Raw genomic sequence first — 27,390 nt, forward strand, 5'->3', positions numbered from 1 at the left:
CATTGACCAGAGAGAGAAAGGGGTGTTGAGGTCAGTTTTCCCTGTGGGGTGATGAGGGTGTGCCTGATGTAAACCACAGTTTCTGTCAGGGCCTGCAAAGAGCAAAGGCCTGATGTAGTGCAGCTGTTGTGGGTTATGGACGAGGCCAGTGTCTCCTCCCCTTGTGGTGTTAGGGCTTGGGCAAGGAGCCTTGTTTCTCTAGCTGTGCGCTGCGCCCACTGCTACTGAGCACATTCTTGCTCTCACCCGGACATGCCCTGCAGGGGGGCCCAGGGGACAGGGATGAGCTGGGTTAACAGGGACAGCATGACTCTGGGCTGTGTTTTCCTGATTCCCTCAGAGACCCAGGTGGCCGGGGTGTCCACCCCCAACACTGGGCCTGGGGCCAGTTGCATTTCTTGGCTGTCACGTGGTTTCCCAGCTTGGCTGGGCTGGGGGAGGAGCAAGGTCCAGAGTCAACCCTGCTTCAAGCCCCAGGCTGATCAGAAAGGAGTGGGCAGACAGGCGTGTTTGATCCCTCTTGGGTCTTCCAGTCATGAGGCTCCTCTGGGGGCTGATCTGGGCATCCAGCTTCTTCGCCTTCTCTCTGCAGAAGCCCAGGTGCTGGAGGCAGGGTGCCTGGGTTGCAGAGTTGGGGGCAGGGGTGGAAGACGGGAGGCCAGCTGCTGACCCCGACTCCTCCCCAGGTTGCTCCTGTTCTCTCCTTCCGTGGTTCACCTGGGAGTACCCCTGTCAGTGGGGCTGCAGCTGCACGATGCTCCCCCGGGACAGGAAGTAAAAGGGAAAGTGTTCCTGAGAAACCCGAACAATCTTGTCTCCTGCTCCCCGAAGGTGGACTTTATCCTCACCTCAGAAAAAGACTTTATTCTCCTCAGCGTCCAGGTAGTTGGATGTCACTCCCTCCTGCTGTTCTTAGTGCCTCCCACTCTGTCCCCTCTGTCTTCTGTGTCTGTCTGCCCGCTGGCCTCCCTCCCCGTTGCTCCTTGCAGGCCAAGGTCTCCTTCCCCATTTCTTCCTCAGTCTCTCTGGCTTTCTCCTGCTCTGTCTATGACCCACTTCCTTTCCCTCCCCTTTTCCTGACAGACATCCCCAAAAGGTGCCGAGAGCTGTGGCCTCCAAAGCCTCCTCGGAGGCCCCCAGGTCCAGCTTGTGGCCCAGTCACCATGGCTGAAGAACACTCTGTTGAAAGAGGTAGACATTCAGGGCATCAACCTTCTCTTCTCTTCTCGCCGGGGACACATTTTTCTGCAGACCGACCAGCCCATTTATAACCCTGGCCAGCGGGGTGAGTCTCAGCCTAACCCTTGAACTCCCTCACATCTCCGTACCTGAGACGGGCTGAAAGTGGGCTGCATAGGAAGGCTGCCTGGCAGATGCTTGTTCCCTTACTCCCTGCCCACGTGGGCTGCGGCTTACCTCTCACCCTCCACTCCCAGTTCGATACCGGGTCTTTGCTCTGGATCAAAGGATGCGCCCATCCACAGACACCCTCACGGTCACTGTGGAGGTGAGTCCCTGACTTCTGACCTTCCTGATCAGCGGGGGCCGCTGATCTGACCTCCCACCCATGACACTTTTCCTCCCGCTACAGAACTCTCATGGCCTCCGTGTGCGAAAGAAGCAGGTGCATGCTCCCACATCCATCTTCCACGATGACTTTGTGATCCCAGACATCTCGGAGTGAGCTCTCACCTGTCACCCCACCTCATTCCTGGTTCCCCTGCTCTGCCCTCCAACACACAGAGTCAGAGCCCAGCTCCCTGGGCCTTCGGTTTACCCCACAGTCCTTTTTCAGGGAGCCAGGCTGCTGGCTCTCCCAGACTCTCTTGCACAAGTGGGCTGAGTCCCTCCCTTGTCTGTCCTCAGGCCGGGGACTTGGAAGATCTCAGCCCGATTCTCCGATGGCCCGGAATCCAACAGCAGCACCCAGTTTGAAGTGAAAAGATATGGTGAGAGCTGGAGATGTGAGGGCCAAGCAGCCCCTTTCCTGCAGGGAGTAAGGGCTGAAAGGAGAGGTGGCAGGGGCAGGGCAGGGGCAGGGAGGTGTGGGCGCCACCACCCTGAGGGGTGAGGGGAGTCTTCAAAGGGCCCTTCCACTAGAGCCTGACTCGCCTACCTCTTTGCAACTGGGTCAGTCCTTCCTAACTTTGAGGTGAAGATCATCCCTGGAAAGCCTTACATCCTGACAGCACCTGGCATTCTTGATGAGATCCAGTTAGACATCCAGGCCAGGTAACCCTGGGCCCACTCCGGGCTCCTCATTCAGTGTGAGCATGCCACTCCCCTCCCCCATCCCCACCAGTCCCACCATCATCCCCCAACCCCCACTCCCCAACCATTCCATCATCCGCCCCAGCCCTCCACCCAGCCTCCGCCCAATCTCTCTGTGGCCACAGGTACATCTACGGGAAGCCAGTGCAGGGGGTAGCGTATGTGCGCTTTGGACTCTTGGGAGAGAATGGTGACAAGACTTTCCTTCGGGGACTGGAGAATCAGATGAAGGTAGGAAGGAGGGCAGGAGGCGTGCGGGTGAGGTGAGGAGTGTGAGGGAGGAGGGAAGAGAGGGCTCAAGGCGGGAGACTCAGATGTCACCCAGGCTCTGTTTTCTTGTCTGTCCCAGCTGGTAGAGGGCCAGTGTCACATTGCCCTCTCGAAGGCAGAGGTTCAGGGTGCCCTGGAGAAGCTTAACATTCATCTGACTGACCTCCTAGGGCTGCGCTTCTACGTGGCAGCCGCCATCATTGAGTCTCCAGGTGAGCAGCTCGCCTGATGATGACCCCAGGCCCTGGGTCTCTGACCTCTGAGCTGACTGTTCTCCAGCACGAACACCACCCCTCACCTTTCTTACCATCTTCTGAGACCCAGAGCGGCGCAAGACCCAGGAGCCTGTCTCTCTCCACCTGTGCTTATGGGTGGTTTCTGCTTATGGGAAGCAGCACCTTCCATCATCTCAGTTTATTTTTTTTCCACCCATCTGTCCATCCATCCACTCACCCAGCAGATACATGTTATGCTCCATCTGTGTGCTGGGTCCTGTGTGGCTCAGCAAACAAATCAGTGGGAGACTGCCTGCACCCTGAGGAGCTCACTATCTTGTGGGCAGGAAACCTTCGAGCTGCTTCCCGCTGCTCTCCTGCCCCTCTTCCTGGGTCCCCCCCTCCACTCCTCTCTGCTTCCTGTCTTGCAGGGGGAGAGATGGAGGAGGCAGAGCTCACGTCCTGGCGTTTTGTGTCATCTCCCTTCTCCTTGGATCTTAGCCGTACCAAGCGACACCTTGTGCCTGGGACCCCCTTTTTGCTGCAGGTTTCCTCTGCAAGGGCAGGGGTTGTGGGGAATGTTGTCAGGATGGCCCAAGGCCTTTTTGACCACTCTCTTTAACCTGCCCCCCCCCACCCACCTAGGCTCTGGTCCGGGACATGTCAGGCTCCCCTGCCTCCCACATTCCTGTCAAAGTTTCTGCCACATTCTTTCCTGGTTCTGCTTCTCCTGCAATACCTCAGTTTCAGCAACAAACAGATGGGAGAGGCCAAGCTGTCATTTCCATTTTTGCCCCTCAGACCACCTCAGAAGTGCAGCTCTTGGTAGGACTCTGCCCCAGGAGAGAGCGTGGGGAGGGAAAGAAGGGCAGGCTGGGCTCCTGAGCACCCACGGCCCCGTGGCCCCTGCCCTGCCCCTTTCTCCAGGTGTCTGCAGGCTCTCCCCACCCAGCTACAGCCAAGCTCACCGTGCGAGCCCCACCCTCAGGAAGCCCTGGGTTTCTGTCCATTGAACGGCTGGATCCTCAGTCCCCTCGAGTTGGGGACACTCTCCACCTGAACCTACGAGCCGTGGGCATCAGCGGGGCCAGCTTCTCTCATTACTACTACATGGTGTGCATGAGCTGGGTGGTAGAGGAGTGCAGAGTGCAGGGGGCGGCTTGGGCAGGAGGGAGCCCTCTGGTGGAGAGTGGTTTCAGCGCTGGGGACGCTCAGTGCAGAGGGGACCGCTCTTGCCCAGATCCTGTCCCGGGGCCAGATCATGTCTGTGAGTCAAGAGCCCAGGACAGCCCTGACCTCAGTCTCTGTGCTTGTGGACCACCGCCTGGCACCCTCCTTCTACTTTGTGGCCTTCTACTATCACCGGGGCCTCCCAGTAGCCAACTCCCTACTAGTGGACGTCCAGGCTGGAGCCTGTGAGGGCAAGGTAACCAACCCATCGGGAGAGATGGGGTGGTTGAGAGAAAAGAAAAGAAGCTCTCCTCACTCTGACTGCCCCACCTCCGTCTCTACCAGCTGGAGCTGAGTGTGGATAGTCGCAAGGACTACCGTCCCGGGGAGACGGTGAAGCTCCACCTGCACACTGATTCTCCGGCCCTGGTGGCTCTGGGAGCTGTGGACACGGCTCTGCACGCTGTGGGCGGCAGGACCCACAAGCCCCTTGACATGGGCAAGGTTTGTTAAGGCTCTGCCTCCACCCCGCCCTCGTCCTCTATGAGGCACTCTCCTGCTGCCTGAGCCCAGAGCCCTGAGCCTGCGGCCCAGCCCGGGACCTCACTTAGGCGGCCCCCAACTCCCCCTCCCTTGAGCTGTGGGCCCTGTGGTCTGTGTCTCCACTCTGTGTCTCTCGTGTTTGTCCCTCCCCTCCCCTGTCACCCATAGCACTGCCCCTCAAGGCACTCTTGTCTCTGTCACCTCCCTGCTTCTTCTTGCTAGGTCTTTGAGGTGATGAACAGCTATGACCTCGGCTGTGGTCCCGGGGGTGGGGACAATGCCCTTCAGGTATTCGAGGCAGCTGGTCTGGCCTTTTCTGATGGAAACAGTTGGACTTCAGCTAGAAGGAGTGAGACCATAGGAGGAAGTGGGGTGGATAGTGGGAAGGGAGGAGGAGGGCTGGGAAGCTCTGGGCCTGGGAGGGGGAGCAGGGAGGGGAGGTGGGAGGCCACACACCCCAGAGCTTGGTTGCAGTCCTGCTCTCTACCAGGCCTGAGCTGCCCCAAGGAGAAGAAAGCCCGGGAAAAGAGAAACGTGAGCTTCCAGAAGGCGATTAATGAGAAGTGTGAGTTGTGGGCACTTTTGGAGCTCTCTACTCAGGCCCAAACGTCAGGGGGGGGAGGTCTGCTTCTTGGCTCCTCTGCTTCCCAGGGAGCCAGTTTACGGTGTCAGGGCCAGAGATCCAAGTTCTGGGGTTGGCAGTGAGCGGGCGTGAAGCTCTCTCCACTGGCCTCTCTGGAGTTTCTGGTTTCTTGGGGGGAGTCCTGGGTTTCTGGAGGTCGCTGTGAGGAGGAGGTGCGTCCCCTGCGCTGACCCCCAGTGGCCCCAGTGGGCCAGTACGCCTCCCCAGGAGCCAGGCGCTGCTGCCAGGATGGGCTGACACGGCTGCCCATGACCCGCTCCTGTGAGCAGCGAGCCGCCCGAGTGCCACAGCCGGCCTGCCGGGAGCCCTTTCTGTCCTGCTGCCAGTTTGCCGAGGACCTGCGCAAGAAGACCCGGGCCTTGGGCCGGGTGGGCCTCGCCCGAGGTGAGCTGCCGGGAGGGGCTGGGGGGGGGCAGGCCGGGGAACCTGGAGGGCACAAGGGCCCCCCCTCATCCCCATCCACTGTGGTCCCCCAGCTCTGGAGATCCTGCAGGAGGAGGACCTGATGGATGAAGACGACATTCCTGTTCGCAGCTTCTTCCCAGAGAACTGGCTCTGGAGAGTGGCGTCCGTGGACCGCTTCCTCCAGTGAGGGCGTGTGGTGGGCCTGGCCTGGTCCCTGGGCAGTGTCGAGGGCCAGCCCAGGCTGTGACGAGGCTTCTCACCTCTCCTACCACAGAGTGTCACAGCCGCTGCCTGACTCTCTGACCACATGGGAGATCCATGCTGTGAGCCTGTCTAAAACAGCAGGTGAGGCTGCTGTGCTGGGCCTCTGGCCACCCCTCTTCCATCCCCCTCCATCCAGCTCCCTTTTCTCTCACTGTAAGGAAGGGGGTGCAGACAGCGGGGAAGTCTGCACTGCCTGCAGCAGGGCTGGGAGGCTGCGGAGCAGGGCAGAGATGGGTCACCCCTGCCCCTTGTTAGGGGTGCCCTGAGGCCATGATGCTCCCAGGCCTCTGATTCCTGCCCCTTCCCATGCTCCTTCCCCAACAGGCCTGTGTGTGGCCACACCAGCCCAGCTCCGGGTTTTCCGCGAATTCCACCTGCACCTCCGCCTGCCCATCTCTGTTCGCCGCTTTGAGCAGTTTGAGCTGCGTCCTGTCCTCTACAACTACCTGGATCAAAACCTGACTGTGAGGCCCTGTGGGAGCCTGTGTGCCCGGGGCCCTGTGGGGGCTGAAGTGGCGGGGGGAGGGCTGAAGAACCTAACCAGGCTGAGGCTCTGGCCATTCCCATCTTCCTGCCCCAGGTGAGCGTCCACGTGTCTCCGGTGGATGGGCTGTGCCTGGCGGGGGGCGGAGGGCTGGCCCAGCAGGTGCTGGTGCCTGCACGCTCTGCCCGGCCTGTTGGCTTCTCTGTGGTGCCCACAGCAGCTGCTGCTGTGTCCCTGAAGGTGGTGGCTCGAGGGTCCTTGGAGTTCCCTGTAGGGGACGCAGTGTCTAAGGTTCTACAAATTGAGGTGAATGCAGTACCCCGGAAGGCAGACCCCAGGCTCCCAGATTTACCCCCTGACCCCTGGCACCCTCTCTGCTGGCCAGGCCAGAGGCCCAATACCCAAACCCAACACTTTGCTCAGTTTACTGCTTCTACAGTTCTGATACAGCTCTGTCTCTGAATTTGCACTCCAAGCCCTGGGGTGTCTGCACTGGAAGGGGTGGCTGCAGCCCTGGGTGATCAGCAATCTCTCAGAGCTCTGTTTCCCCCGAGACAGAAGGAAGGCGCCACCCACACGGAAGAATTGGTCTATGAACTCAATCCCCTGGGTGAGTGGCCCCGGCCCCCGCCATCAGTGTTCCAAGGGGGTGGTAGGTGGAGGGAGATGTGGACACCAGGACAGACTGACAACTTATCCCATCTTCCCAGACCATCGAGGTCGGACCTTGAAAATTCCCGGCAGCTCTGATCCCAATATTATCCCTGATGGCGATTTCAGCAGTCATATCAGGGTCACAGGTGGGAGTGTCCTCCAGCCCCTTTCCAGTGGCCACCCTCATATGCACGTGCAGCCCGTCTGACCCCATGGCCCCGTGGCCCCTCACCCGGGGTCCCCAGACCTGCTCTCTCTGTGTGACCACCTTCTCTCCTGTAGCCGAAGATCCACTGGACACTCTGGGCTCTGAGGGGGTCTTGTCACCAGAAGGCCTGGCCTCCCTCCTGAGGCTTCCTACGGGCTGTGGGGAACAAACCATGGTCCTCTTGGCTCCGACACTGGCTGCTTCCCGCTACCTGGACCGGACGGAGCAGTGGAGCAGACTGCCCCCGGAGACCAAGGACCACGCCGTGGATCTTATCCAGAAAGGTTCTGGGTGCAGGGCAAGCAGGAGTGGGGGCCGGACAGTCAGTGGGCGATGGGCAGCCCAGGTGGCTGGTGTGGGGATGGGGGGTGCCCGACGGGGTGGGGAGCGTGGCCGTGGGCACGAAGAGCGGCTGCCTTTCCTCTCCAAGGCTACCTGCGGATCCAGCAGTTTCGGAAGACAGATGGTTCCTATGGGGCGTGGTTAGATCGGGACAGCAGCACCTGGTAAGATTGGGGAGGGTACTTCCGGGTCTCTGAGGGGTGGCAGGGCTGCGGGGCAGAGCCAGGCTACAATGGGGGGCGGCTAACCAGGTCTCCGGGGGAGCGGGGCCGTGTTCCCTAGAGGGACCAGTCCCTGTCCCCAGCTGTCACTCTCCTCCCTAGGCTCACAGCCTTTGTGTTGAAGGTACTGAGTTTGGCCCAGAAAGAGGTGGGCGACTCGCCTGAAAAGCTTCAGGAGACGGCCACATGGCTGCTGTCCCAGCAGCAGGCTGACGGTTCATTCCGGGACCCCTGTCCAGTTATCCACAGGGGCATGCAGGTGCGGGCCAGAAGGCTGGGCTGCGGAGTGAGGGTAGGGGCTCTCCTGGCCCCGTACCCCTCCAGGCTGACATCTTTCCTCCCGAACCAACCAGGGGGGCTTGGTAGGAAGTGATGAGACTGTGGCCCTGACGGCCTTTGTGGTCATTGCCCTTCATCACGGGTTGGCCGTCTTCCAGGACACAAATGCAGAGCTGAAGCAGAGAGTGGTAAGGGCACCCTCATGTCCGCCTTTCACTGGCCCCCAGCTTTCGCTCTTTCTCCTTCAGGAACCTAGGTGACCAGCTCACAGGTCTTCCTCCCCACTTTCTTCTAGGAAACTTCCATCTCAAATGCAAACTCATTTTTGGGGACGAAAGCAAGTGCCGGGCTCCTGGGTGCCCACGCAGCCGCAATCACAGCCTATGCGCTGACACTGACCAAGGCCTCTGAGGGCTTGCGGGATGTGGCCCACAACAACCTCATGGCCATGGCCCAAGAGACAGGCGGTGAGAGTCGAGGGGGTTCTGGCATTGATCCTGGGGCTTGGTGGGGCTTGGGACCTCCGAGTATGCCCAAAGGCAAAAACCAAACCAAGACCCCAAGAAGGAGTGGGAACATCTGCAGGGGTGACTAGGGCGGCGCTGGAAGAGCCTGACAGGAGCGCGAGGGGCCAGACGACCAGGGTCCTGTCCGTTCACCGGTGGGTCTCCCTGTCCTTCCAGATCACATGTACTGGGGCTCCGTCATCACTTCCCAGAGCAATGTTGTGTCGCCCACCCCGGCCCCTCGCAACCCAGCAGACCCTGTGCCCCAGGCCCCGGCCCTGTGGATTGAAACGACGGCTTATGGCCTGCTGCACCTGCTGCTGCGGGAGGGCAAGGCAGAGTTGGCTGACCAGGCTGCTTCCTGGCTAACCCACCAGGGCAGCTTCCAAGGGGGATTCCGCAGTACCCAGGTAGGGGCTGCCCTGGGACCCCGGGCCGGGTGGTTCAGAGACCAAGCCTGAGTCCTGGTCCAACCTCCCCAGGACACGGTGATGGCCCTAGATGCACTGTCTGCGTACTGGATCATGTCCCACACCAGTGAGGAGAAGGGGCTCAATGTCACCCTCAGCTCCATGGGCCGAAATGGGTTGAAGTCCCATGTGCTGCAGCTGAACAACCACCAAAGTCAGGGGCTGCAGGAGGAGCTGCAGGTGAGCTACACCTTTGCCTGGGTTGCCATGACACCTGGGCCTACTCCGAGGGGCCAGAACTTCCCAGCCCCCCCGCCCCCCGCCCGCAGCACCCCCTGGCAGCCGGCCCTGAGACCCTGTGGAGAGACTTACTGGCTGAGTGGCCTGGAAGGTTGCAGAGCGTCCGGGCCTCGTTTTCCTCCTGTGAAGCAGTACATGCAGATTCCGCCCAGCAGAGCTTCCGGGGGCTAACGTGAAATGATGCACGTGGAGGCTGAACGCTGTAGAGCCGTGGGTGGGGAGAGGAGGGCAGTTTTTAGGGAGGAGGTAGGTTGGAACAACAAACAGCGTGTCCTTCCATGCCCTTCTGACAGCCTCTGTCTTTTCTGTTCCTGCAAGTTTTCCTTGGGCAGCAAGATTAATGTGAAGGTGGGAGGAAACAGCAAAGGAACCTTGAAGGTGAGAGGTTCCCTGCTGGGCACCCTGGCCAGCAGGGAGCTGCTGGGGTCTTGAGTGGGAGACCCATGGGCAGGGCCAGCGGGAGGAAGACACCCCAGGGCGGGCGTTCGTCCGGCAGCTCTCCCTTCTCTCTGGCGTCCGCCCTCTCGGAGCCCTTGTCCGTTCCTTTGCCCTCAGTGCCGCGCTCGCACCCCCGGTGCTCAGCCCAGGCCTCTCCTGAGATGGTGGCCCTTCTTCCTCTTGTGTCCCCTCCTCAGATGCAGCCCCTTCCCCCAGCAGCCCGGTTGTCACTCTGGAGGCGTCTTAGTGCCCCTCCCCCCTGAGCCCCTCTACGGCCCCAGTAACTGCTCCTCTCACCCCCCAATGCCTGGGGCCCTTGTCACTTGTTCACTAATCTTGGGGCAAAAACAGTCTTGGAGCATCTCCCACCCCCAAGTCTCGCCCTCCGAGTCCCTGTCCACAGTGCCGTGAAACTGACCTTCTGAGGACACTGGTCAGATCAACCTTCAGACTTGCCCACGCCACACAGGGCTAGGTCCCTGCCCACCTCCCTGGCCAGACAGGTGTACCTGCCTACACAGGTCTTCTTGTCCCATGTGGAAACTCATTCTCTTCCTTCAAGCCTTGGCCAGAAGCTTTCCTGACCTGTCCTAGCAGCCTCCTCTGCGTGGTGTGCAGTGCTGGGCCTGAAGGCCGGGCCTGCTGCCCCCTGTGCTGCACTGTCTGGCCCAACTCCGGGCCATTCCTATTTGTGGACTGGTCAGGAAGGAGGGAGGGAAGGGGCCACAGGCCTCAAAGCCCTTAGCGCAGGGAGATGCCCTTAGGTGTGGCTCTGGAGAGAGGCCTGTGGCCCCAGTTGTCTCGCATTCTCTCCATGCCCCTTGCTGAGCCAGCTCCTTCGTACCTACAATGTCCTGGACATGAAGAACACGACCTGCCAAGATCTTCAAATTGAGGTGACAGTCATGGGCCACGTCGAGTACACGAGTGAGTGTGGGGTCGGGGCCCCGGGGCCCTGGGGGGCGGGTAGCAGCGGCCTGGCCTCAATGCCCCTCCATGCAGTGGCAGCCAATGAGGACTACAAGGACTACGAGGACTATGGAGACTCAGAGGGTCCAGGTTTCGCCAGCGATGACCCGGGGGCCCCTTCCCCGCCCGTGACACCCCTGCAGCTGTTTGAGGGGCGGAGGAGCCGCCGCAGAAGGGAGGCGCCCAAGGTGGCTGAGGAGCAGGAGTCCAGAGTGCAGTACACTGTGTGCATCTGGTGAGGCTGAGGGGCCGGGACCGAGCTGGGCAGTGTCTGCCAACAGGCGCCAGTGGCGGGGGCAGGGGTGGGGGGGTGGGACCCAGACCACAGGGCACATCTCTCTGCAGGCGGAACGGCAAGGTGGGGCTGTCGGGCATGGCCATAGCGGACATCACCCTCCTGAGCGGATTCCATGCCCTTTGGGCTGACCTGGAGAAGGTGTGGCACGTGCCCTCAGGGGCCCTATTCAGTCCCTGCAGCCCCTCCATCTTCGGAGCCCTGCCACGTGCAGGGCCCAAGGCCACCCCCTGAGACCCTCTTCTTTACAGCTGACCTCCCTCTCTGATCGTTACGTGAGTCACTTTGAGACCCAGGGGCCCCACGTCCTGCTGTACTTCGACTCGGTGAGCAGGGAGTGAGGGGCTGGGGCACGGATGGCAGTGCTCACTGCACACGTATTCTGAGGTTTCCAGGAGACGCTGCAGCTGCAGCTCCCAGGGAGAACCTGGCGTGAGCGGGGAGGCATGGCGAGGGAGCCGGTGCCAAGCCGTAGGGCTGCGCCTGCAGGCGGGCAGGGGCTGAGCCCTGGTGTGGTTTCGGGGCCAGTGCCAGTCAGCAGGGGACAGCCTGGGAGTGCGTCTGTCTTAAAGCTGAATTTATTCAACTTGAGGATTTGCTTTTGTTTTTATTGACATTCCTAGTTTTTTATTTTAAAGTATATTTTCTTTTATGAAGTGATGTTGGTCATAGATGAGTTGGTTTTGTCTTTGCACCTATTTGGCTAAATCAAAGCGTCATCAGAGCCAGAGAGGGCTCTGATGGCCCTCAACAATTTTTGGACTGTTTCACAATTTTCTTGGAGAAAAATGTGAAAAAGCCATGTGAACACAGTAACACCATCAGTCACGTATCTGTGGGTTAGGAAAGATGCCCCCTCCCCTCCCAGTATGTAAAGAGGGGCCAGTCCCTATTGAGCCAGCATGAGCTCAGTGTATGACCTCATACATGCAGTATGACCCCTGTGAGAAGCCAGGCAGGGGAATCTGGGTAGCACAGTGGGAAGAAAGGCGCTGGCCGTGCCAAAGCTCAGCTGAGGAGGGAAGGCGGCAGGTGCCAGCCATGCTGCAGTGTGGGTGTGGGGGGGAGGGGTGGGCCCCAGGGAATGGGTGTGGGGATGGCACCTGCCCTTAGGTTGCAGCAGGTAACGGAGGCCCTCATTGTATCGGTGACAATGCGAGGCTGTCAGGAGGTTGAGTGGGTTTGGAGGGCAGGCAGAGTGACTCTTAAGAATTTACATACCTTGCAGAAATCCTAATGCAGGAATAAAGCTCAAAGTTTTGTTTGGGAATCAGCCTGGGAGGGTTTGGTGAAAGCCGGGGAGTGGCAGAGACATTCACAGGGGAGCGCCCAGGAAGGAAGGGCCGGGCCTCTGGGGAGGAAGGCGAGGGGCTGTCAGAGGCAACCAGACCAGAAGCAGGGGCGGTCCAGAAGCTGACCCTGAGTTTAGGGAAAGTTGCTTGGAGAATGTGTCCATGATGGGACACTCTGTGGAGGCTCTTGGGGACAAGAGACAGGGATGAGGTCACCATCTGGGCAGTGAGGTCAGCAGAGACCTTGGGAGCAGTTTTTAGAGTTCTGGCAGCCAGAAGGCAACAAAAGGTGAAGGACACTGAAGATGAGACCAGCAGGAACTAGAGACAGGCCAAGGAAATGTAACACAGCGTCCTGTAGGGCCCAGGGAGTGGGCCCCTGACCCCCTCACTCCCCATGCCAGGTCCCCACCTCCCGCGAATGTGTGGGCTTTGGGGCCGTGCAGGAGGTGGCTGTAGGGCTGGTGCAGCCCGCCAGTGCAGCCCTGTATGACTACTACAACCCAGGTGAGCACTGCGGACGCTTGGGGGGTTTGGGACATCAGGAACTGGGGCAGTAAAAGGTGGCGGGGCGGTCCCGTGGCTGCAGAGGATTGGGAGGCAGCGAAGGAGCTCGTGCCCTAACTCCCCTCTCTGCTTTTCCCCAGAGCACAGGTGCTCTGTGTTTTACGGAGCACCAGCTAAGAGCAAGCTCTTGTCCACGCTGTGCTCTGCTGACGTCTGCCAGTGTGCTGAGGGTGAGACCAGGGTCTGTGGGTGGGCTGGGAGGAGCGCTTGCTGGGGCTGACCTTGTCTCACCCGGTCCTGACCTCAGGGAAGTGCCCTCGACAGCGGCGTGCCCTGGAGCGGGGGCTGGTGGAAGAAGATGGCTACAGGATGAAGTTCGCCTGCTACTACCCCCGTGTGGACTATGGTCAGTCTGCCCATTGGTTCTCAGGATCTCTTGTGCCCTCTGCTGCCGAAGGCCTGAGGGTGGCCTCCTTGCTCGGACACCAGCGTGCAGCCCTCAGCCCCGGGGTGACTCACCTTCCTTTCCTTCCTCTAAACTCCCTCACAGGCTTCCAGGTTAAGGTTCTCCGAGAAGATTCCAGAGCTGCTTTCCGCCTCTTTGAGACCAGTATCATCCAAGTCCTGCACTTCTGTATGAAGGGACAGGCCAGTGGTGTGGGCAGGGCGGGGTAGATAGAGTGGAGCTGAGGTCTGGGTTTAGGGCCTGGCTGCCTAGAATAGTAAAAATTCAGAAGAGTCTGAGCTTAGATCCTCCCGGCCTCTTCGAAGCTCTGGATCTGTCATAAATGGGAAAGCAGTGCCCTACTGGGAGTGACAGGGTTCGGTGGGGGTGGGAGGGTGTCTGCAAAGCCCCTGGCCCCTTGCTGTCCCTGCCCCTCCTCCTCCCCTCTGACGGCTCTGGGCCTGTCTGCCCACAGCCAAGGATGCCCAGGCCACTGCTGGTCAGACCCGAAACTTCCTGGTTCGAGACTCTTGCCGCCTTCACTTGGAACCTGGGAAAGAATATTTGATCATGGGTCTGGACGGGGCCACCAGTGACCTCAAGGGACAGTGAGTTCTCTGGGCCCCTGAGCTTCTTGCTGGTCTCAGACCTCATGAGGGAACGGATGCCCAGTGCTAGGCCCTGCCCCTCAGAAGCCAGGGACTGCGCACTCTCCTCTCCTGTCTGTCCATCCTCCTGACCCCTGCTGACCGTCCTTTGCTCCCACAGACCCCAATACCTGCTGGACTCGAACAGCTGGATTGAGGAGATGCCCTCAGAACGCTTGTGCCGGAGCACCCGCCAGCGGGCAGCCTGCGCCCAGCTCCGAGACTTCCTGCAGGAGTATGGCACTCAGGGGTGCCAGGTGTGAGGGCTGTTCCCCTCCCCCAGGAGGGGCCTGGGGCCTGGGAAAGGTGACTCCTGGACTGGCCCCATGGCAGGGCCAGAGACTCAATAAAGGCCTTTATCAGCAGCATGTCCGTGTGTGTCTCCAGGACTGAGAGTGGCCCCCATCGTGCCTTCCGGGTTGGGGGCCCAGGCCAGGGTTTGCGTCATCGTAGGCCTGCAGGTGACCTTGGGCGCCTCACCCCTCCCAGATGGCTCACTGGGAGCTCAGTCCATCATAGGACCCTGGGACCCAGCAGCCTGGCCTGCACCCTGAGGACTCAGTGTCCATACCAAGGCCTGCCTTCCACCCTTCCAGAAGGGCACCCCACGGCCCCAGGTGGCCAGGTGTGACAGGCCCTTTGTCCTCAAGCAGGGCCTATGCTCAGCTGACACCTGGCTCTTCCGCCTCAGGAGCCGCTATCAGGCCCATGTCTCCCGCTGGTCCTGTGCGTTTGGCAGACGTCGGGGCTGTGGCTTTTGGCTGAGGCCTGGTCTGTTGAAAGCCTGTTGACACTTGTCCTTGCCGTCGGTGGTGTTAGGAAACATGCCCAGAGTTGTGTAATTCCCAGATCAGATGTTCTCTTCTTCTAGGTACTAATTTTAAACAAGTCAAAAGTTTGTCTTTGGTGTGTTTATTAATACTCTGAAGAGAATGTTCTACCAGGGTGGACCTTTCTCACCTGTCTGCCTGGCTCCTCACCATTTGGTGGTGCCCCTTGAGTCTTAAGGGCTGACATAGAGTTCCATCAACTCCAACCAGATAAATGTGCTGAGCAGTTCGGAAGCCTGCCATCCGGGCGTCCAACAGAGATCTGTGGGGCTCCTGGTCTGTGCTCTGTACGCCAAGCCCCCATCCTCGGAGAGGTGTGGGAGCACATAGTTGAGGCATCCGACCCGGTCTGCGGAAATGGGCAAAGGGGTCAGGGAAGTCTTCCTGGAAGAGGTGACATCTCAGTTGGGTTCTGAAGGCTGAGGACTTGGGCAAAGACAGGGGCGCTTGAGGCAGGAGAAAAAGACTATGAAAGGCCCGAGGCCAGCATGGGACAGAGCACGTACGGGGGCCCTGCACGGGGGGTGTGGAGGACATGGGGCTCGAGTCCATTGATGAAGAGCTGTCCACAAACATGCCCGCTTTCCTGGTCACTCTCCTTTAGAATGGAGCCCCCTCCTATTCCGTGCAATTTGGAGGAGGTCCGACCTTCCCAGTGCTTCAGAGGCTTCCTGGGGCTCTGGGGTTTGCACAGCCTTGTGCTTGCCCATCAAGACTCACTCCGTAAATCCAGCGCCATGCTGGTGGCATAAGCCCCTTTATGAGAGCCAGGGATTCGGCTGCAGCTGTGGGACGACCTGGCCTGGGTCTGAGCGAGGTGGCAGCTGCTGCCCAACCACAGAAACCCCAGCCTGTGTTCTCTCCCAGCCCCGGGCATGGATCCAGGCAGAGCCCGAGCTCTGCCACTAGGGCCCCACAGTTCTCTCGGAGATAGCGGGTGGGGCAGCTGGGACCTCAACTCAGGCTCTCCAGGGCAAGCCTGTGGCCCTGGGTGAAGCTCAGGGGAGGGCCCTCCACCCCTCGGCCCTGGGGTCAGTTCACAGAGCCAGGGATGAGGAATTGGGGGATGGCATGGGCCTCAGGTCACCTCCTAGCCTTTGACCCCCAGGAGGCCCTACCCTCTCACTGAGCCACGCTCCTCTGGCATGTCCTCTCTCCAAGACTCTCCTTTAAGCGCCCCAACTTCCACTTCACCCATAAAATTGGTCCCTGATAGTCCTACTTGGTTTGGTGAGACCCCCCCCCACCTCTTTGGCTATAGCTCTCAGGATAGGGCTGGACCCCTGACCCCAGCCGTGGCTATTAGGCTCCTTCCTGGGGACTTTGGAATGGCAGGAGGCATGTTGAGCTGTGCTGGGAAGCCTCACTTGCCCCTGGGCTGGACGTGTGGACTCTGACCCCAAAGGCAGTCCTGTTCTGCCTGTACCTGGACACGAGCCTCGAGAGTGCAGACACAGGAGGGAGGAAACACCTGTCCCTAGGGCCCTCCATACTGCCCAGGCCTGGCCTCCTGCTCTCAGGTTCTGAGCTGCCTTTGTATTCATATACCAGTTCTTATTTTGGCTCAAGTCCCTCAAGTTAATCTATCTTGCAACCCAAAAGAATTAAGCACATGGTAAGAGCTCCAAATTGGGGACCACATAATTCTTCACCTTCAACTTCTGAGAGTGAAATGAGAGGTGCTAATCACATGAGACTACAGGCACAAGGTGGGAGAACCCCGGTGAACCGGGCTGTGTGTTTGTCCACCTGTGAGCTAAACAACAACACAGATCACTTTCATCTCATTTTGTCCTTCGGACAATCTGAAAGGCACGCAAGCCGGGACTCTCATTTTCCCTTGCAGACAAACTCTGCAGCAGTAAGCTGGTCCCCAGCAGGGTGGGGGAGGGGGTGGGCAGGCTCAGTGGGCTCAGGCCAGAGTGTGGGTACACTTTCCTGCATGGCTGGTGCGGGGCCATAAAGCTGATGCTGGCTGTGGGAGAAAGGTCAGGGTTGCACTTTCCTTCCTTTCTTCTTGATGGATGAAAGAAAAGGCCTGTCCTTTGAAATATGGACTCCCCAAGGCCAGCACGCCCGTTGCCATTCCAAGAACGTGGTATTCTGTGGGCGGGACAGTGGGCAGGGGCTTGAGGGAAGGAGTCAAGGGGGGCTCCAGGACAGCCCGAGTAGCAAGATGGATGCTGGAACCTCCAGAGGTTATAAGTGGCTGGGTGGGGCCTTTGCATGGGTCTCTGGCCATGCTGCTCCTTGGGCTGCTGCTGCTGACTGTGCTGGCTGGCGCCCGCCTGCTGTGGGGCCAGTGGAAACTCAGGAGCCTCAACCTCCCACCTCTTGTCCCTGGATTTCTTCACCTACTGCAGCCTAACCTCCCCATCTACCTGCTCGGCCTGTCTCAGAAACTCGGACCTGTCTACAGGCTCCGCCTTGGGCTACAAGGTGAGTGCGTGCCTGCTCCCTGCCTGGTTCCGCCACAGTCGGATGTGGGTGCACTCTCTGCTGATACCTGCTTTGGTACTCCCCCAGATGTGGTGGTACTGAACTCTAAGAGAACCATTGAGGAGGCCATGGTCAAGAAGTGGGTGGACTTTGCTGGCAGACCCCAGACACCATCCTGTAAGGCAGTGGGAGAAGCTGGGGCTGGGGGAGGCAGAGAAGGTCAGGCTGTGGCTCCCTTGGTCAGTTCAACCCCTACCCCTACTCGCAGACAAGGTGGTGTCTCGGCACAGCCAGGATCTCTCACTTGGAGACTACTCCCTGCTCTGGAAGGCCCACAAGAGACTCACTCGCTCTGCCCTCCTGCTGGGCATGCGCAGCTCCATGGAGCCCCTGGTGGAGCAGCTGACCCAGGAGTTCTGTGAGGTGAGGTTGGCTAGACCCGTGCTCACCCCAGGTTGGCCTGTCCTCTCCCAGCAGCCCCAGTCTGTTCAGTTCATGCTTCGTCCACAGCGCATGAGAGCCCAGGCCGGTGTCCCCGTGGCCATCCAGAAGGAGTTCTCGTTTCTCACCTGCAGCATCATCTGCTGCCTCACCTTTGGAGACCAGGTCAAGGCTCTCACGCTCACAGATGCCTGGACCCACCCCTCAGCCCCTCCCTGAGCCTTCTTTGTCCTAAACTGAAAAGATTCCCTCTTTTGGCAGGAGGATACCTTAATACATGTCTTTTACAACTGTGTCCAGGACTTGATGAAAACCTGGGACCACTGGTCCATCCAAATTTTGGACATCTTTCCCTTCCTCAGGGTGAGGAGGTGGAGCCCAAACACCCTGGCTGCTGGGAGTGGGGCAGGGGCAGGCTTCCTTCCCAGCAGCTGCACTGTCTTGCTCCCTGCCCAGTTCTTCCCCAACCCCGGCCTCTGGAGGCTGAAGCAGGCTATGGAGAACAGGGACCGCATCGTGGAGGAGCAGCTGAGGAGGCACAAGGTGGGTGCTGGGCTTGGACTGGGCCCCTCAGCCTGCAGCCAGGCACTCAGGCTGGCCCCTCCCCTCTCCAGGAGAGTATGGTGGCCGGACACTGGAGGGACATGATGGACTACATGCTTCAGGGGGTGGGGAAGCCAAGAGTACAGAAGGCCCCTGGACAGCTCCTTGAAGGGCATGTGCACATGTCTGTGGTGGACCTTTTCATCGGTGGCACGGAGACCACTTCAACCACCCTCTCCTGGACTGTGGCGTTCTTGCTTCACTACCCTGAGGTGTGCCCTGGGGGCAGGCTCTTACCTGGCTGCCCACCCTCACCCCCCATGCAGGCTGTTAGCACAGGGTGGGGGGCTTCTCCTAACTGGCACAAAGGTTCCTGTGGGTGCACCAGGGCATAGCTGGAGCGGGGGCGAGAGGCAAGACTGGACCCTGCACTAGGCTTGCCCCCATTTCCTAGGTTCAGCAGAGACTGCAGGAGGAGCTGGACCGTGAGCTGGGCCCCGGGGCTGGGAGCTCACACATCCCGTACAAGGACCGCACGCGACTGCCCTTGCTCAACGCCACCATCGCAGAGGTGCTGCGCTTGCGGCCAGTCGTGCCCTTGGCCCTGCCACACCGCACCACTAGGCCCAGCAGGTGACTCTGGAAGGGTAGGGGTGAGTGGGATGACAGGTGGGGTCCTGGCCGGCCTCTAACTCCATCCTGCCATCAGCATCTTCGGCTATGACATCCCTGAGGGCACGGTTGTCATCGCCAACCTCCAAGGTGCCCACCTAGATGAGACGGTCTGGGAGCGGCCACACGAGTTCTGGCCTGGTGCGTGTGGGGCCCAGTGCCCGCGGGTGGGAGTAGCTCAGGCCAGAACCTGGCAGCCTCTGACCAGGTCTGTCCTTTCTCTGCAGACCGCTTCCTGGCCCCCAGCGCAAGTCCCAGCGCTCTGGCTTTCGGCTGCGGGGCGCGTGTGTGCCTGGGCGAGCCGCTGGCGCGCCTAGAACTGTTCGTGGTGCTGGCGCGCCTGCTGCAGGCCTTCACACTGCTGCCACCTGCAGGCGCCCTGCCCTCCTTGCAGCCCAAGCCCCACGGCGTGAACCTCACCGTTCAGCCTTTCCAGGTGCGGCTGCAGCCCCGAGGAACGCCGGGCCCTGTCCTGGGAGAGAGTCAGTGACTGGCAGGACACGTGCAGGCCTCATGCCTCAGTTTCTCCTTTTATTGCTCCCATACCATCCTCCCTCCCCCCTGTAAACATAGTGCTGTGAGACCGCGGTGGAGAAGGCTTTCTCTGGTGGATGGGTAGTGAAGATGAGCCCTGACTCTTTTCTCCTCGCGGCCCCTCAGTGCTCGGTAGTCGTACCTGCGTGGGAGAGGCGAGCGGAGGCTCAGCCTCCCCAGGCAGGGGCCTGGTAGCCTCTGGGTCTCAGCTTCATTTCCGTGAAGGGCACAGAGAACTCGAAGCCCTTCCAGTGGTACCAGCTCACTCCCTGGAAAGGAGGTTGTGGAGAGAGTCAAAGCAGACATCCCATTTGCTCCCACCCCTGTCCTTTTGGGAAGCTGATTTCCAGAAATCAACCTTCTTCCCTCCCTGCAGCCTTCATAACCCTCAAGGGCAAGGACTGAGGCTGAATTCTGAGCTGGTTCTTTCCAACCAATAAATCATCTCCTCCCCAAAACACCCTGGTGAGACAGCATCGTTGTTCCATTTCAGACAAGGGCCGTGAGGGCTCGGTGACTTGCCCCATCACTCAGAGCGTCACACCCTGGCAGGCTGAGCCCCAGCCACCCCAGCTGTGCCTCCCCCCGCCCCGACCCTCACCTGGTGGTCCACTGTGCTCCCGTAGAGCCCATTGAGGTTGGCATAGTGGCAGTTCCTATACCACCAAGCCCCTCGGTAGGAGACAGCACAGGAGATGAGCAAGTTGTTGGGGTCTCGGTCTCGAGCAGAGAAGACACTGCCGCTGTGGTAGCTCATGGAGTCCCCTGGACGGGGTGGGGGTGGTGAGGAAAGGAGTGAGGACCTGCCCTACCTCACGCCCACCTGGCCCCCAGGCCCAGCCCTCACCTGCCGTGCCGTGGTAGCCCTCAAGGTGGAGGCGGTAGTACTCCGAGGCCGAGTCTACCCAGAAAGAGTCATACTGAGCGAACACTGCCTCGTTCCCAGCCCGCAGATCGACACGCATGGAATAGTCGCCGGCTCTCGTCAGGCTGTGCAGGGCCTCGTTACCTGGGGGTGCGGAGCGTGCTCTCACCAGGGCCCTGGTGTCCAGGGGGCCCCCGTCCCTTCCCTGGTGCTCCCATCCCTGTGAGGCACTGACCCAGCCAGAACTCCCCAGTGATGTTCCCAAAACCACGAGCATAGTCTTCCCAGTCCCTCCAGAAGTCCGTGTGTCCGTCCATGCGGCGCTGGAATACCTGAGAAGCAGGTGGGGCACCATCAGCCTATGGCCCCTGGTACAGCAACCCTGACCTGTGCATGTCCCTGGGCTTCTGGCTGCCACCCACCAGCCAGCCGCCTCCATCAGTCTCCATGTCACAGAACACATTCAGTGGCCGCTCGCGATTGCCATTGAGGAAGATGGTGGAGGTCCTGGAGGTGCCAGCCCCGTTCTGCATCTCCTCCCCACAGTCCCGGGGGAAGGGGATCTGCAGTCCACCTGGAGAGAGGACAAAGAGGGACCAGTCCTTTTTCTGAACCCTAGACCCCGGCTGCCCACTCAGCCCCCGCCTCAGGTCCCAGCACCCAAGTACCAGTGGTGAAGGAGGTAGACACAGGTGGTGTGAGGCTCTCGCCCCACACAGCCCGGAGCCAGGCTCTGTAGCTGGTGGAGGGAAAGAGGCCCAGGAGCTGGTGAGAGGTGAGGCCTCCTGGGAGCAGGATCTCCTGTGAGACAGAAAAGGGGTCGGTCAGAGGACAGGGAGGTAGGGCCCCCAGAAAAGGCAGAGGCAGAGGCAGCTCCTCCTGGAAGGGAACCTGGGGAGGGAGTTGGCCAGTGGAGCAGGGGTAGGGGCACCTGGGTCTGTCCACCAGGAGTGTCGTAGGTGAGCAGGTAGCCAGTCGGTGGGACTTGGGGCTCTGTCCAACTAAGCAGGGCTGTGCGGGGGGTCACTTCCTTGGCTTCCAAGTCCCGGGGGCCCTCCAACCCTGGAAGGGGAAAAGGGAAGAGAAGAGGGGGGTGGGGCCCTTCCTTGTACCTGCCCTCCCCCATCCCACATGCCTCACAGGAGGTACCTGTGGTGAAGGTGATGCTGGCTGGAGAGGTGAGGTTGGGGCCCCGAAGGCCATGCACGGTGGCTGTATAGTTGGTGTGGAGCGCGAGGCCGTGTAAAGGGTAGTCCACGGTGCTGCCCGGGGCCGAGGCCTGTAGAGATGGGGCTGGCCACGGGGGGGGGGGGTGTCAGTAGCTGCTGCTCTGCCTCTGCTCTCCCTCCCTGCATATGTCCCCTCCAAAAGCCTGAGCCCTACTTACTGCCGGGGGCTGTGACCCAGANGGCCATGCACGGTGGCTGTATAGTTGGTGTGGAGCGCGAGGCCGTGTAAAGGGTAGTCCACGGTGCTGCCTGGGGCCGAGGCCTGTAGAGATGGGGCTGGCCACGGGGGGGGGGTGTCAGTAGCTGCTGCTCTGCCTCTGCTCTCCCTCCCTGCATATGTCCCCTCCAAAAGCCTGAGCCCTACTTACTGCCGGGGGCTGTGACCCAGATGTCATACGTGTCCACAGGAGCCTGAGGGGGCTTCCAGTGTAGCATGGCTGTTCCCTCTGTCAAGTTTAGTGCTCGAAGCTGGGTGGGGCCATCAGGAACTAGGAGAACAACATAAAGGGCTCAGCGTAGGCCCCTCTGCTTCCCCCACTCCTCCTTCCCAAGTCCTGCTGGGCTTCTGGTCTGCGGCTGGACCCTCCAACACCCCTCCCCTCTCCAGCCACTGAACTAACTCTCACCCACGGCCTCATGACACCCCCCTTGCCTGTCCCGGCCCAGCGGATGGCCTCACCCGTGGTGAGGAAGCCTGTGAGGGGCTCACTCTCCTCGAAGCCTCGGACAGACACCACCGTCACCTCGTAGTGAGCGCCTGGGGCCAGCCCCTCAAGTTGCTGGCTCTGGGCCTGGCTGTCCACTTGCACACTTTGTGGCTCCCCTGAAAACACGGTGGGCTTGAGAGGTTGCTAGGGAAGCCAGGAGGGGCTGCAGGGTGGGCAGAGTGGAGGGCATGGGGAAATGAGAGCCAGTGGGGGCATGGGCAAAGGGTGTCACCTCCTTCTGCCAGTTGGTAGGACACTTTGAAGCTGTCAACCCTGGACGGTGGGGGCATCCAGCTGACCCTGGCTGAGGTCTCCCCAATTTCGCTGAACTGGAGGTGACGGGGGCTGTCCAGAACTGAGGAGAGGAATGCACCAAGTAATGATGGTGAGGGCACAGGCCAGGGGCTCCTGTGGAAGATCCCTACCCCAACCTTCCCGGGCCACTGGCTGGAGGCACAGATGTGGGAGTCTTTCCGCATTCCTCACTCCCTGCCCCACTCGCCAGCCTCCCTCTGCCTGAGGCACCAGCTCCCAGCCACGGGGCCTCACCTGGGCTCAGCGTACGGGCAGTGCCCTGCATGCTGTCAGCATTGTGGGGCCCACGCAGGCCATACAGTGTAAGGCTATACAGGCTCCCAGGACGGAGGTCCCGAAGCACAGCTGAGCGCCGCGTCCCTGGCACCGTCACCTCCCGCTGCAGCAAGGGATGTGGATGCGGCTCCAGAGTGCTTGCTAATGGGACCCCATAGCGAAGGAGGAAGGAGTCGAAGGCCCCAGAGGGGGCCTCCCAGTTGAGTCGCAGAGAACTGGTGGTCACGTCACTCACAGACAGCCGGGAGAGCCGGGGCCCTGGTTCCCCCAGGGTCTGACCAGCAGGAGCTGACCCTGCACAGAGAGGGTGGGAGAATGGTTTGAGGGCAGAAGCACACCACCCGGGGAACCTGGGGCAGGTCCCTTCTGCCACCCAGCCTGGCCCCTAGTTCCTCATCTGTAAAGTGGAGCTAATGCAGGCCTGGCACCCACAGCAGGACCCACAGTGACGGTGCCTATGTGCAGAGCCAGGGCAATCCCTTGCCCCTCCCCATGGCATCCTCATGCTCTTTCCCTGTGCTCGGCGCCCCTCACCCTCCAGGCCCAGGGGAGAAGCAGGGAGGCTAAGATGCAGGCCCTCTCCTAGTGGTACCTGTGGTGCCCTCAGCTGAGACGGGGCCCAGGCGCTTCCCTTCATGGAGGCCATAGAGGAAGAACTTGTAGGGGGTGCTCGGTTCCAGGCCCGACACAAGGACCTTGTTCTGGTCACCACCCACAAGCAAGGCCTGGGACTGACTGTCTGTGTCCCAATACTGCACCACGAAGGAGTCGAAGGAGCCCTGGGCCACAGTCCACGAGAGGCTCAGGGAGTCTGGGGTCCTGTCAGTCACTGCCAGCACCCCCAGGCGGGGCCCTTCGGGGGACTCTGGGGCCTCTTCTGGGGCTGTAGGAGAAGCCCAAGAAGACACTAAGTGCGTGTGTGCATGTCTGTGCAAGGCTGCATGGGCTTCGCGTGCGCACAGCAGGCCCTCCCAACGCCACTGCTTCAGCTCCAGGGTGGCTGGGGCTGAAGTGAGGACTTCATAGGTCCTGGCCATGGAAGCCAGGTAGAGAGAGGAGAGGGACTGAGACTCTTCTAGCATTTTCCTTGTCTTGAATCTGCCAAATCCCTGCTCTAGCGGTGAGGCGTGCTGCGCCACTATGGGTCTCCCTGGGGCCCGCACTGTGACCCCAGGGCTCCTCTCTGTGGACTCTTTTGCTTGGTCTGAATTTGTGCTGCCTCCGAGGCAGGACTGACTTGTCCGGTCCTGAGTTCGGCCATGGTCCTCCTTTCTGAGCATAGCTGAGGATGCAAGTGGCTGGTGAACAAGGGCCAAACCTGCCTCGTGGGGTGACAGCTGGGTGGCCCCTCTGCAGGAGCCCCTCCCACCAACACAGCTACTTCTGCTGGTTTCTTTACCCCTTGCTGTTTTGTCTTCCAGTAATTTTTTCATTTAAGAAAAGGCTTCTGCCTTATTCATGGGTGGGTTTTTTAACACTACCTGGGCAAGGCCACCCTGAGGGGACCTAGGAGCGCCCCTTGGAGGAAGGGGGGCAGCCACAGTGCTGGGCAGGGGGCAGGGCAGTTGAAGGGGTCTGGAGATTGAGGGCCACAGCCTGGGCCTCTCCTGGCCTGGCTCCTGCTTTTGACTGACCCCTGGTCACTGACAGAGCTGGCCCCTTGCCCCCTCCTCTGGGTTCCGGGCAGAGCTCCCTCATGCCCCTGTCCACTCCTGCCTGTCCCTGCATCTTCAGCCCAAAGATTGGCTTGCTGGGGCTGTGCAGGATGGCCTCCCCCTCACCCGTCACTGCCAGGACAGAGACAGGGCCCAGGAGTTGTCCTCCCAGGAGCCCATGGAGCAGGAACTTGTATTTCCTGCCAGGCTCCAAGCCATCTCTGGTGGCCTCCCGCTGGTCTGCAGGTGCTGCTCTGGGCCGCTAGTTTGTGTCCCTGTACTGGCCCAGGAAGGAGTCAAAGGGGCCCTGGGCCACTGTCCACACAAGGCACAGGGAGTATGGGGGCTGATCTGTCACTGTAAGCTCCCTAGGCGGGGTGGGGGCTGCCAGTCCTTCTCCAGGGGAGCTGTGGGGAGAGTAGGGGATGGGGGGTGGTGAGAAACTCTTAGAGCTGCCTTCACCTCAACCTTGGCAACTTCCAGGAGGTGTGAGGGTCTGAGAAACAGTCCTTGAGGTGTGACTTCAAGGACAGCCACCTGAGGGGTCGGGCCTGCTCCAGCCTGTGGACAGTTTGTCTGCTCCTGCAGAGGCCACTGCCCAAACCCTTCCCTGCCCCTCCCCCCACTGTGGCCAGTGTGCAAGAAATGCATAAAAGATCACCTTATAAAGGGGGGAGGGTGACTGGGGCTGCTGAGAAGGGCATCAGTTTCCGGCTGACCCCCAGGCCCCAGGGCAGAGATGTGGCCAGAGCTGAGAAAGGCTGCAGAGGGCGTCTGGGTTCCAACAGTGAAGCCAGGCCCAGCAGCCAGCAGAACTCACAGGTGGCCATCACCTGGCACACCCCCGCCTTGTTCTCTCTCAGCCTGGGCCCTCCTTCCACCCACTTCCCCAGCCCTGCCCTAATCCCAGGACCTTAGAGCTGGGTGAGGAGGGGCAGGGGGAGAAGCTGGGGACAGAGTATGGAAGAAACCTGCTGAGGGTGGGTGCTGACTGGTGGAGTTTGGAGGAGAAGTCTGTGCCCCATCACTGTAATGAGAGTTCAGAGAAGAGAACTGCGGAGTCTGAGGGCCCCTGGCCCCAGCTGGCCTGTGCCAAATGTCTGGCCAGGGTGGCTTGTGGTCCTGGGGGTGGGGCGAGTGTCAGTGACTGACCTCTGCCCCCTCCTGGAGGGGAGGAGTCACAGGCACAATGACACTGATTTCCCCATCATCTTTTTGCAGCCGAACTCTCTGTACTTTCTGCCTTCTGTCAGAGTTGGGACCGAGGGAGGAGGGTGTGAACCTGCACAGAGCGCCAGTACGCCTCATTCACAATCATCGTGCAAGTGTGGAGACTGCGGTCCAAAGGGACATGGCTTGCCCAGGCTACAGCGCTGGCTTGCACATGGGCCTGCGTGGCTCCGAAGCCTGGGTTGTTTTTCTTGCCTCACCACTCAGCAAGTGGAAAAGAAAATGCGTGTTACTGCTCAGAAGAGTGCCCGGCATGCAGTAGGGACTCAATATGTGTTTGCTTCTGATGTTAGGGTTGTTGCGTCAGGCTGAAGGAGAATAATACACTTCATGGGGTGGGCTCAGGCCCAGCTCTGGGGCTCAGGTAAGAGGCAGCTCTGAGAAAGGTCAGGGGCAGGGCTGGAGCTTACCCGTGGTGCCCTCAGCAGAGATGGGGCCCAGCTGCTTCCTGCCTGCCAGCCATAGAGCAGGAACTTGTACTTCCTGTTGGGCTCCAGGCCACTGACAGTGACCTCCAGCTGGTCTGCAGCCACAGGCACCACCTGGGACTGCCCGTCCCTGTCCTTGTACTGGACCACAGAGGAGCCACATTTGCCCTGGGGGACCACCCACGAGAGGCCCATGGAGTCGGGGGTCACATTCATCACTATCAGCTCCCCCAGGTGAGGAGGTTTTGTGTCTGGGACTGGAAAAAAGAGAGAGGTACATGGAAAATAACAGAAATCCTCAAGGCCATGTGTCAGGAAGGGGGAAGCAGAGGTGTGGGGATAAAAGAAGAGCAAGGGAAGAAAGAGGGGTCCTTGGGGATAGGAGGAGCAAAGAGAAGGACAGGATGAGGGATAAGGGGGAGTGCAGGACTGAGTTTCACTGGGCCCAGTAAATGTATGGGTCTGGAGTCCCTGAGGTCTGGAGGATGGAACACAAAAAGTGATGTTCCCCCTGTTGCCACAAGGGGGCGAAAAAATGGTCAAAAGGCTCCAGGAGCAAAGGTGATCTGCCGAGAATGGGCGCTGCCTTTTTGCTTCCTGCGCACCAAAGAGTAGGAATTCGTACTTGGAGTTGGGCAGGGGTCAGATTGGAGATGGTGACTTTCCCTTGGGCACTACCTGGGGCTGCCCCTGAACATCCCTGTACTGGACCAGGAAGGAGTCAAAAGGGCACTGGGCCACTGTCCAGGAAAGGGGCGCTGCACTGGAGGTCCTGGCTGCCACAGCCAGCACCTTCAGGCAAGGTGCCCAGGGGGCTCTGTGGGCAGGGAGGCTGGAACAGAGCAGCAGAGCCTCAGGGCTCAATGGCAGGACCCTGTCCTAGAGAGGGGACATTCAAGCTAATTGCTGTGAGTGTTCCTGGAACCAGGGTTTGTGTACACATGCACCCACACAATAGGTGCGGTAGGTGCCTTACTGGCTGGCATTGCCCAACTGCGCAAAGGTGAGGGCGGGTGGGGGACAATGGGTGGGGCTGCAGGGGTTGGGACACATCTGCACAGTAAACAGTCAGCACTTTCAGAACAGGACTTAAAACCCAGAGAGCCACATTCCACATCCACATTGGAGACACTGAACGGCCCAGGCGGGGAGGCGGAGGAAGCCACAGATTAAAGAGTCAGCAAGTTAGAGGTCGGTATGGTGGAGAGAGTAACAAAGCTAGATGTATGAGGTATGGGCTCCATGCCCAACTGTCCCCCCAGTCCTCACTCCTTCGAGGACCACGTGGGACCACGTGCCCTGTGGAGAAGACCAGGGGTGTGGCCTGTGTGAAAGGAGTGCTGACCTTCAGAGGAAAAGCAGAACAAACCCCCCCTATCCCCACTCACCAGTCAGGCCCACAGTGGACACGGGGCCCACACGCTGTCCCCCATGCAGGCCATACAGGT

General features: G+C 60.2%; 3 protein-coding genes across 7 annotated transcripts; 2 read left to right on the forward strand and 1 right to left on the reverse strand.

The window, feature by feature from the left end:
* Positions 1–461: 461 nt before the first annotated feature.
* On the forward strand, positions 462–14,144 carry C4A (complement C4A (Chido/Rodgers blood group)). Its single transcript, XM_037035601.1, has 41 exons — positions 462–600; positions 687–882; positions 1,084–1,285; positions 1,437–1,507; positions 1,592–1,680; positions 1,867–1,949; positions 2,136–2,232; positions 2,397–2,502; positions 2,621–2,753; positions 3,188–3,303; positions 3,402–3,581; positions 3,684–3,869; positions 3,997–4,182; positions 4,272–4,430; positions 4,692–4,818; positions 4,960–5,034; positions 5,299–5,496; positions 5,589–5,700; positions 5,792–5,862; positions 6,106–6,245; positions 6,362–6,571; positions 6,824–6,875; positions 6,976–7,065; positions 7,202–7,411; positions 7,558–7,633; positions 7,793–7,949; positions 8,044–8,157; positions 8,265–8,436; positions 8,653–8,885; positions 8,958–9,125; positions 9,504–9,563; positions 10,457–10,550; positions 10,626–10,827; positions 10,938–11,028; positions 11,139–11,213; positions 12,584–12,686; positions 12,827–12,916; positions 12,994–13,092; positions 13,237–13,320; positions 13,607–13,739; positions 13,900–14,144. Exons 1-41 carry the CDS (start codon positions 536–538, stop codon positions 14,039–14,041), a joined length of 5,247 nt encoding a protein of 1,748 aa, XP_036891496.1. The 5' UTR covers positions 462–535; the 3' UTR covers positions 14,042–14,144.
* A 1,917-nt stretch (positions 14,145–16,061) lies between these two features.
* Positions 16,062–19,695, forward strand: CYP21A2 (cytochrome P450 family 21 subfamily A member 2). Of its 5 annotated transcripts, XM_037035632.1 has the most exons (12): positions 16,062–16,081; positions 16,160–16,317; positions 16,972–17,047; positions 17,135–17,224; positions 17,316–17,470; positions 17,558–17,653; positions 17,750–17,851; positions 17,945–18,031; positions 18,103–18,303; positions 18,486–18,664; positions 18,741–18,844; positions 18,931–19,695. In XM_037035632.1, exons 4-12 carry the CDS (start codon positions 17,176–17,178, stop codon positions 19,191–19,193), a joined length of 1,236 nt encoding a protein of 411 aa, XP_036891527.1. In that variant the 5' UTR covers positions 16,062–16,081; positions 16,160–16,317; positions 16,972–17,047; positions 17,135–17,175; the 3' UTR covers positions 19,194–19,695. The 5 variants fall into 5 exon arrangements, with proteins under 5 accessions (XP_036891527.1, XP_036891526.1, XP_036891528.1 ...); XM_037035631.1 differs by lacking the exon at positions 16,062–16,081 and having other exon boundaries at positions 16,094–16,317; XM_037035633.1 differs by lacking the exon at positions 16,062–16,081 and having other exon boundaries at positions 16,094–16,317; positions 17,008–17,047.
* LOC118979569 (tenascin-X-like) lies at positions 19,222–27,385 on the reverse strand (the record flags this gene model as incomplete). The annotated part of the gene is made up of 14 exons (XM_037035679.1): positions 19,222–19,506; positions 19,839–20,002; positions 20,085–20,246; positions 20,338–20,434; positions 20,525–20,676; positions 20,771–20,903; positions 21,034–21,164; positions 21,252–21,395; positions 21,700–21,819; positions 22,011–22,154; positions 22,271–22,393; positions 22,588–22,923; positions 23,222–23,512; positions 27,331–27,385. Coding segments are annotated over 14 exons (2,154 nt in total), but the record flags the coding sequence as incomplete, so codon positions are not given.
* Positions 27,386–27,390: the final 5 nt, after the last annotated feature.

The sequence above is a fragment of the Sturnira hondurensis genome, unplaced genomic scaffold (assembly GCF_014824575.4).
Source record: "Sturnira hondurensis isolate 20B ecotype Veracruz unplaced genomic scaffold, ASM1482457v3 Scaffold0022542, whole genome shotgun sequence".
NCBI classification, from domain to species: Eukaryota; Metazoa; Chordata; class Mammalia; order Chiroptera; family Phyllostomidae; genus Sturnira; species Sturnira hondurensis.

What these genes read in the sequence shown, in the direction of transcription:
- C4A (XM_037035601.1), top strand. Translation starts at nt 536, where the DNA reads ATGAGGCTCCTCTGGGGGCTGATCTGGGCATCCAGCTTCTTCGCCTTC. An exon ending in CGCCATCATTGAGTCTCCAG is followed by an intron (nt 2,754 to 3,187) that starts GTGAGCAGCTCG and finishes CCTGTCTTGCAG; the next exon opens with GGGGAGAGATGGAGGAGGCA. An exon ending in ACCAGTGACCTCAAGGGACA is followed by an intron (nt 13,740 to 13,899) that starts GTGAGTTCTCTG and finishes TTGCTCCCACAG; the next exon opens with ACCCCAATACCTGCTGGACT.
- CYP21A2 (XM_037035630.1), top strand. Translation starts at nt 16,633, where the DNA reads ATGAAAGAAAAGGCCTGTCCTTTGAAATATGGACTCCCCAAGGCCAGC. An exon ending in AGCAGCTGAGGAGGCACAAG is followed by an intron (nt 18,032 to 18,102) that starts GTGGGTGCTGGG and finishes TCCCCTCTCCAG; the next exon opens with GAGAGTATGGTGGCCGGACA. An exon ending in CGCACCACTAGGCCCAGCAG is followed by an intron (nt 18,665 to 18,740) that starts GTGACTCTGGAA and finishes TCCTGCCATCAG; the next exon opens with CATCTTCGGCTATGACATCC.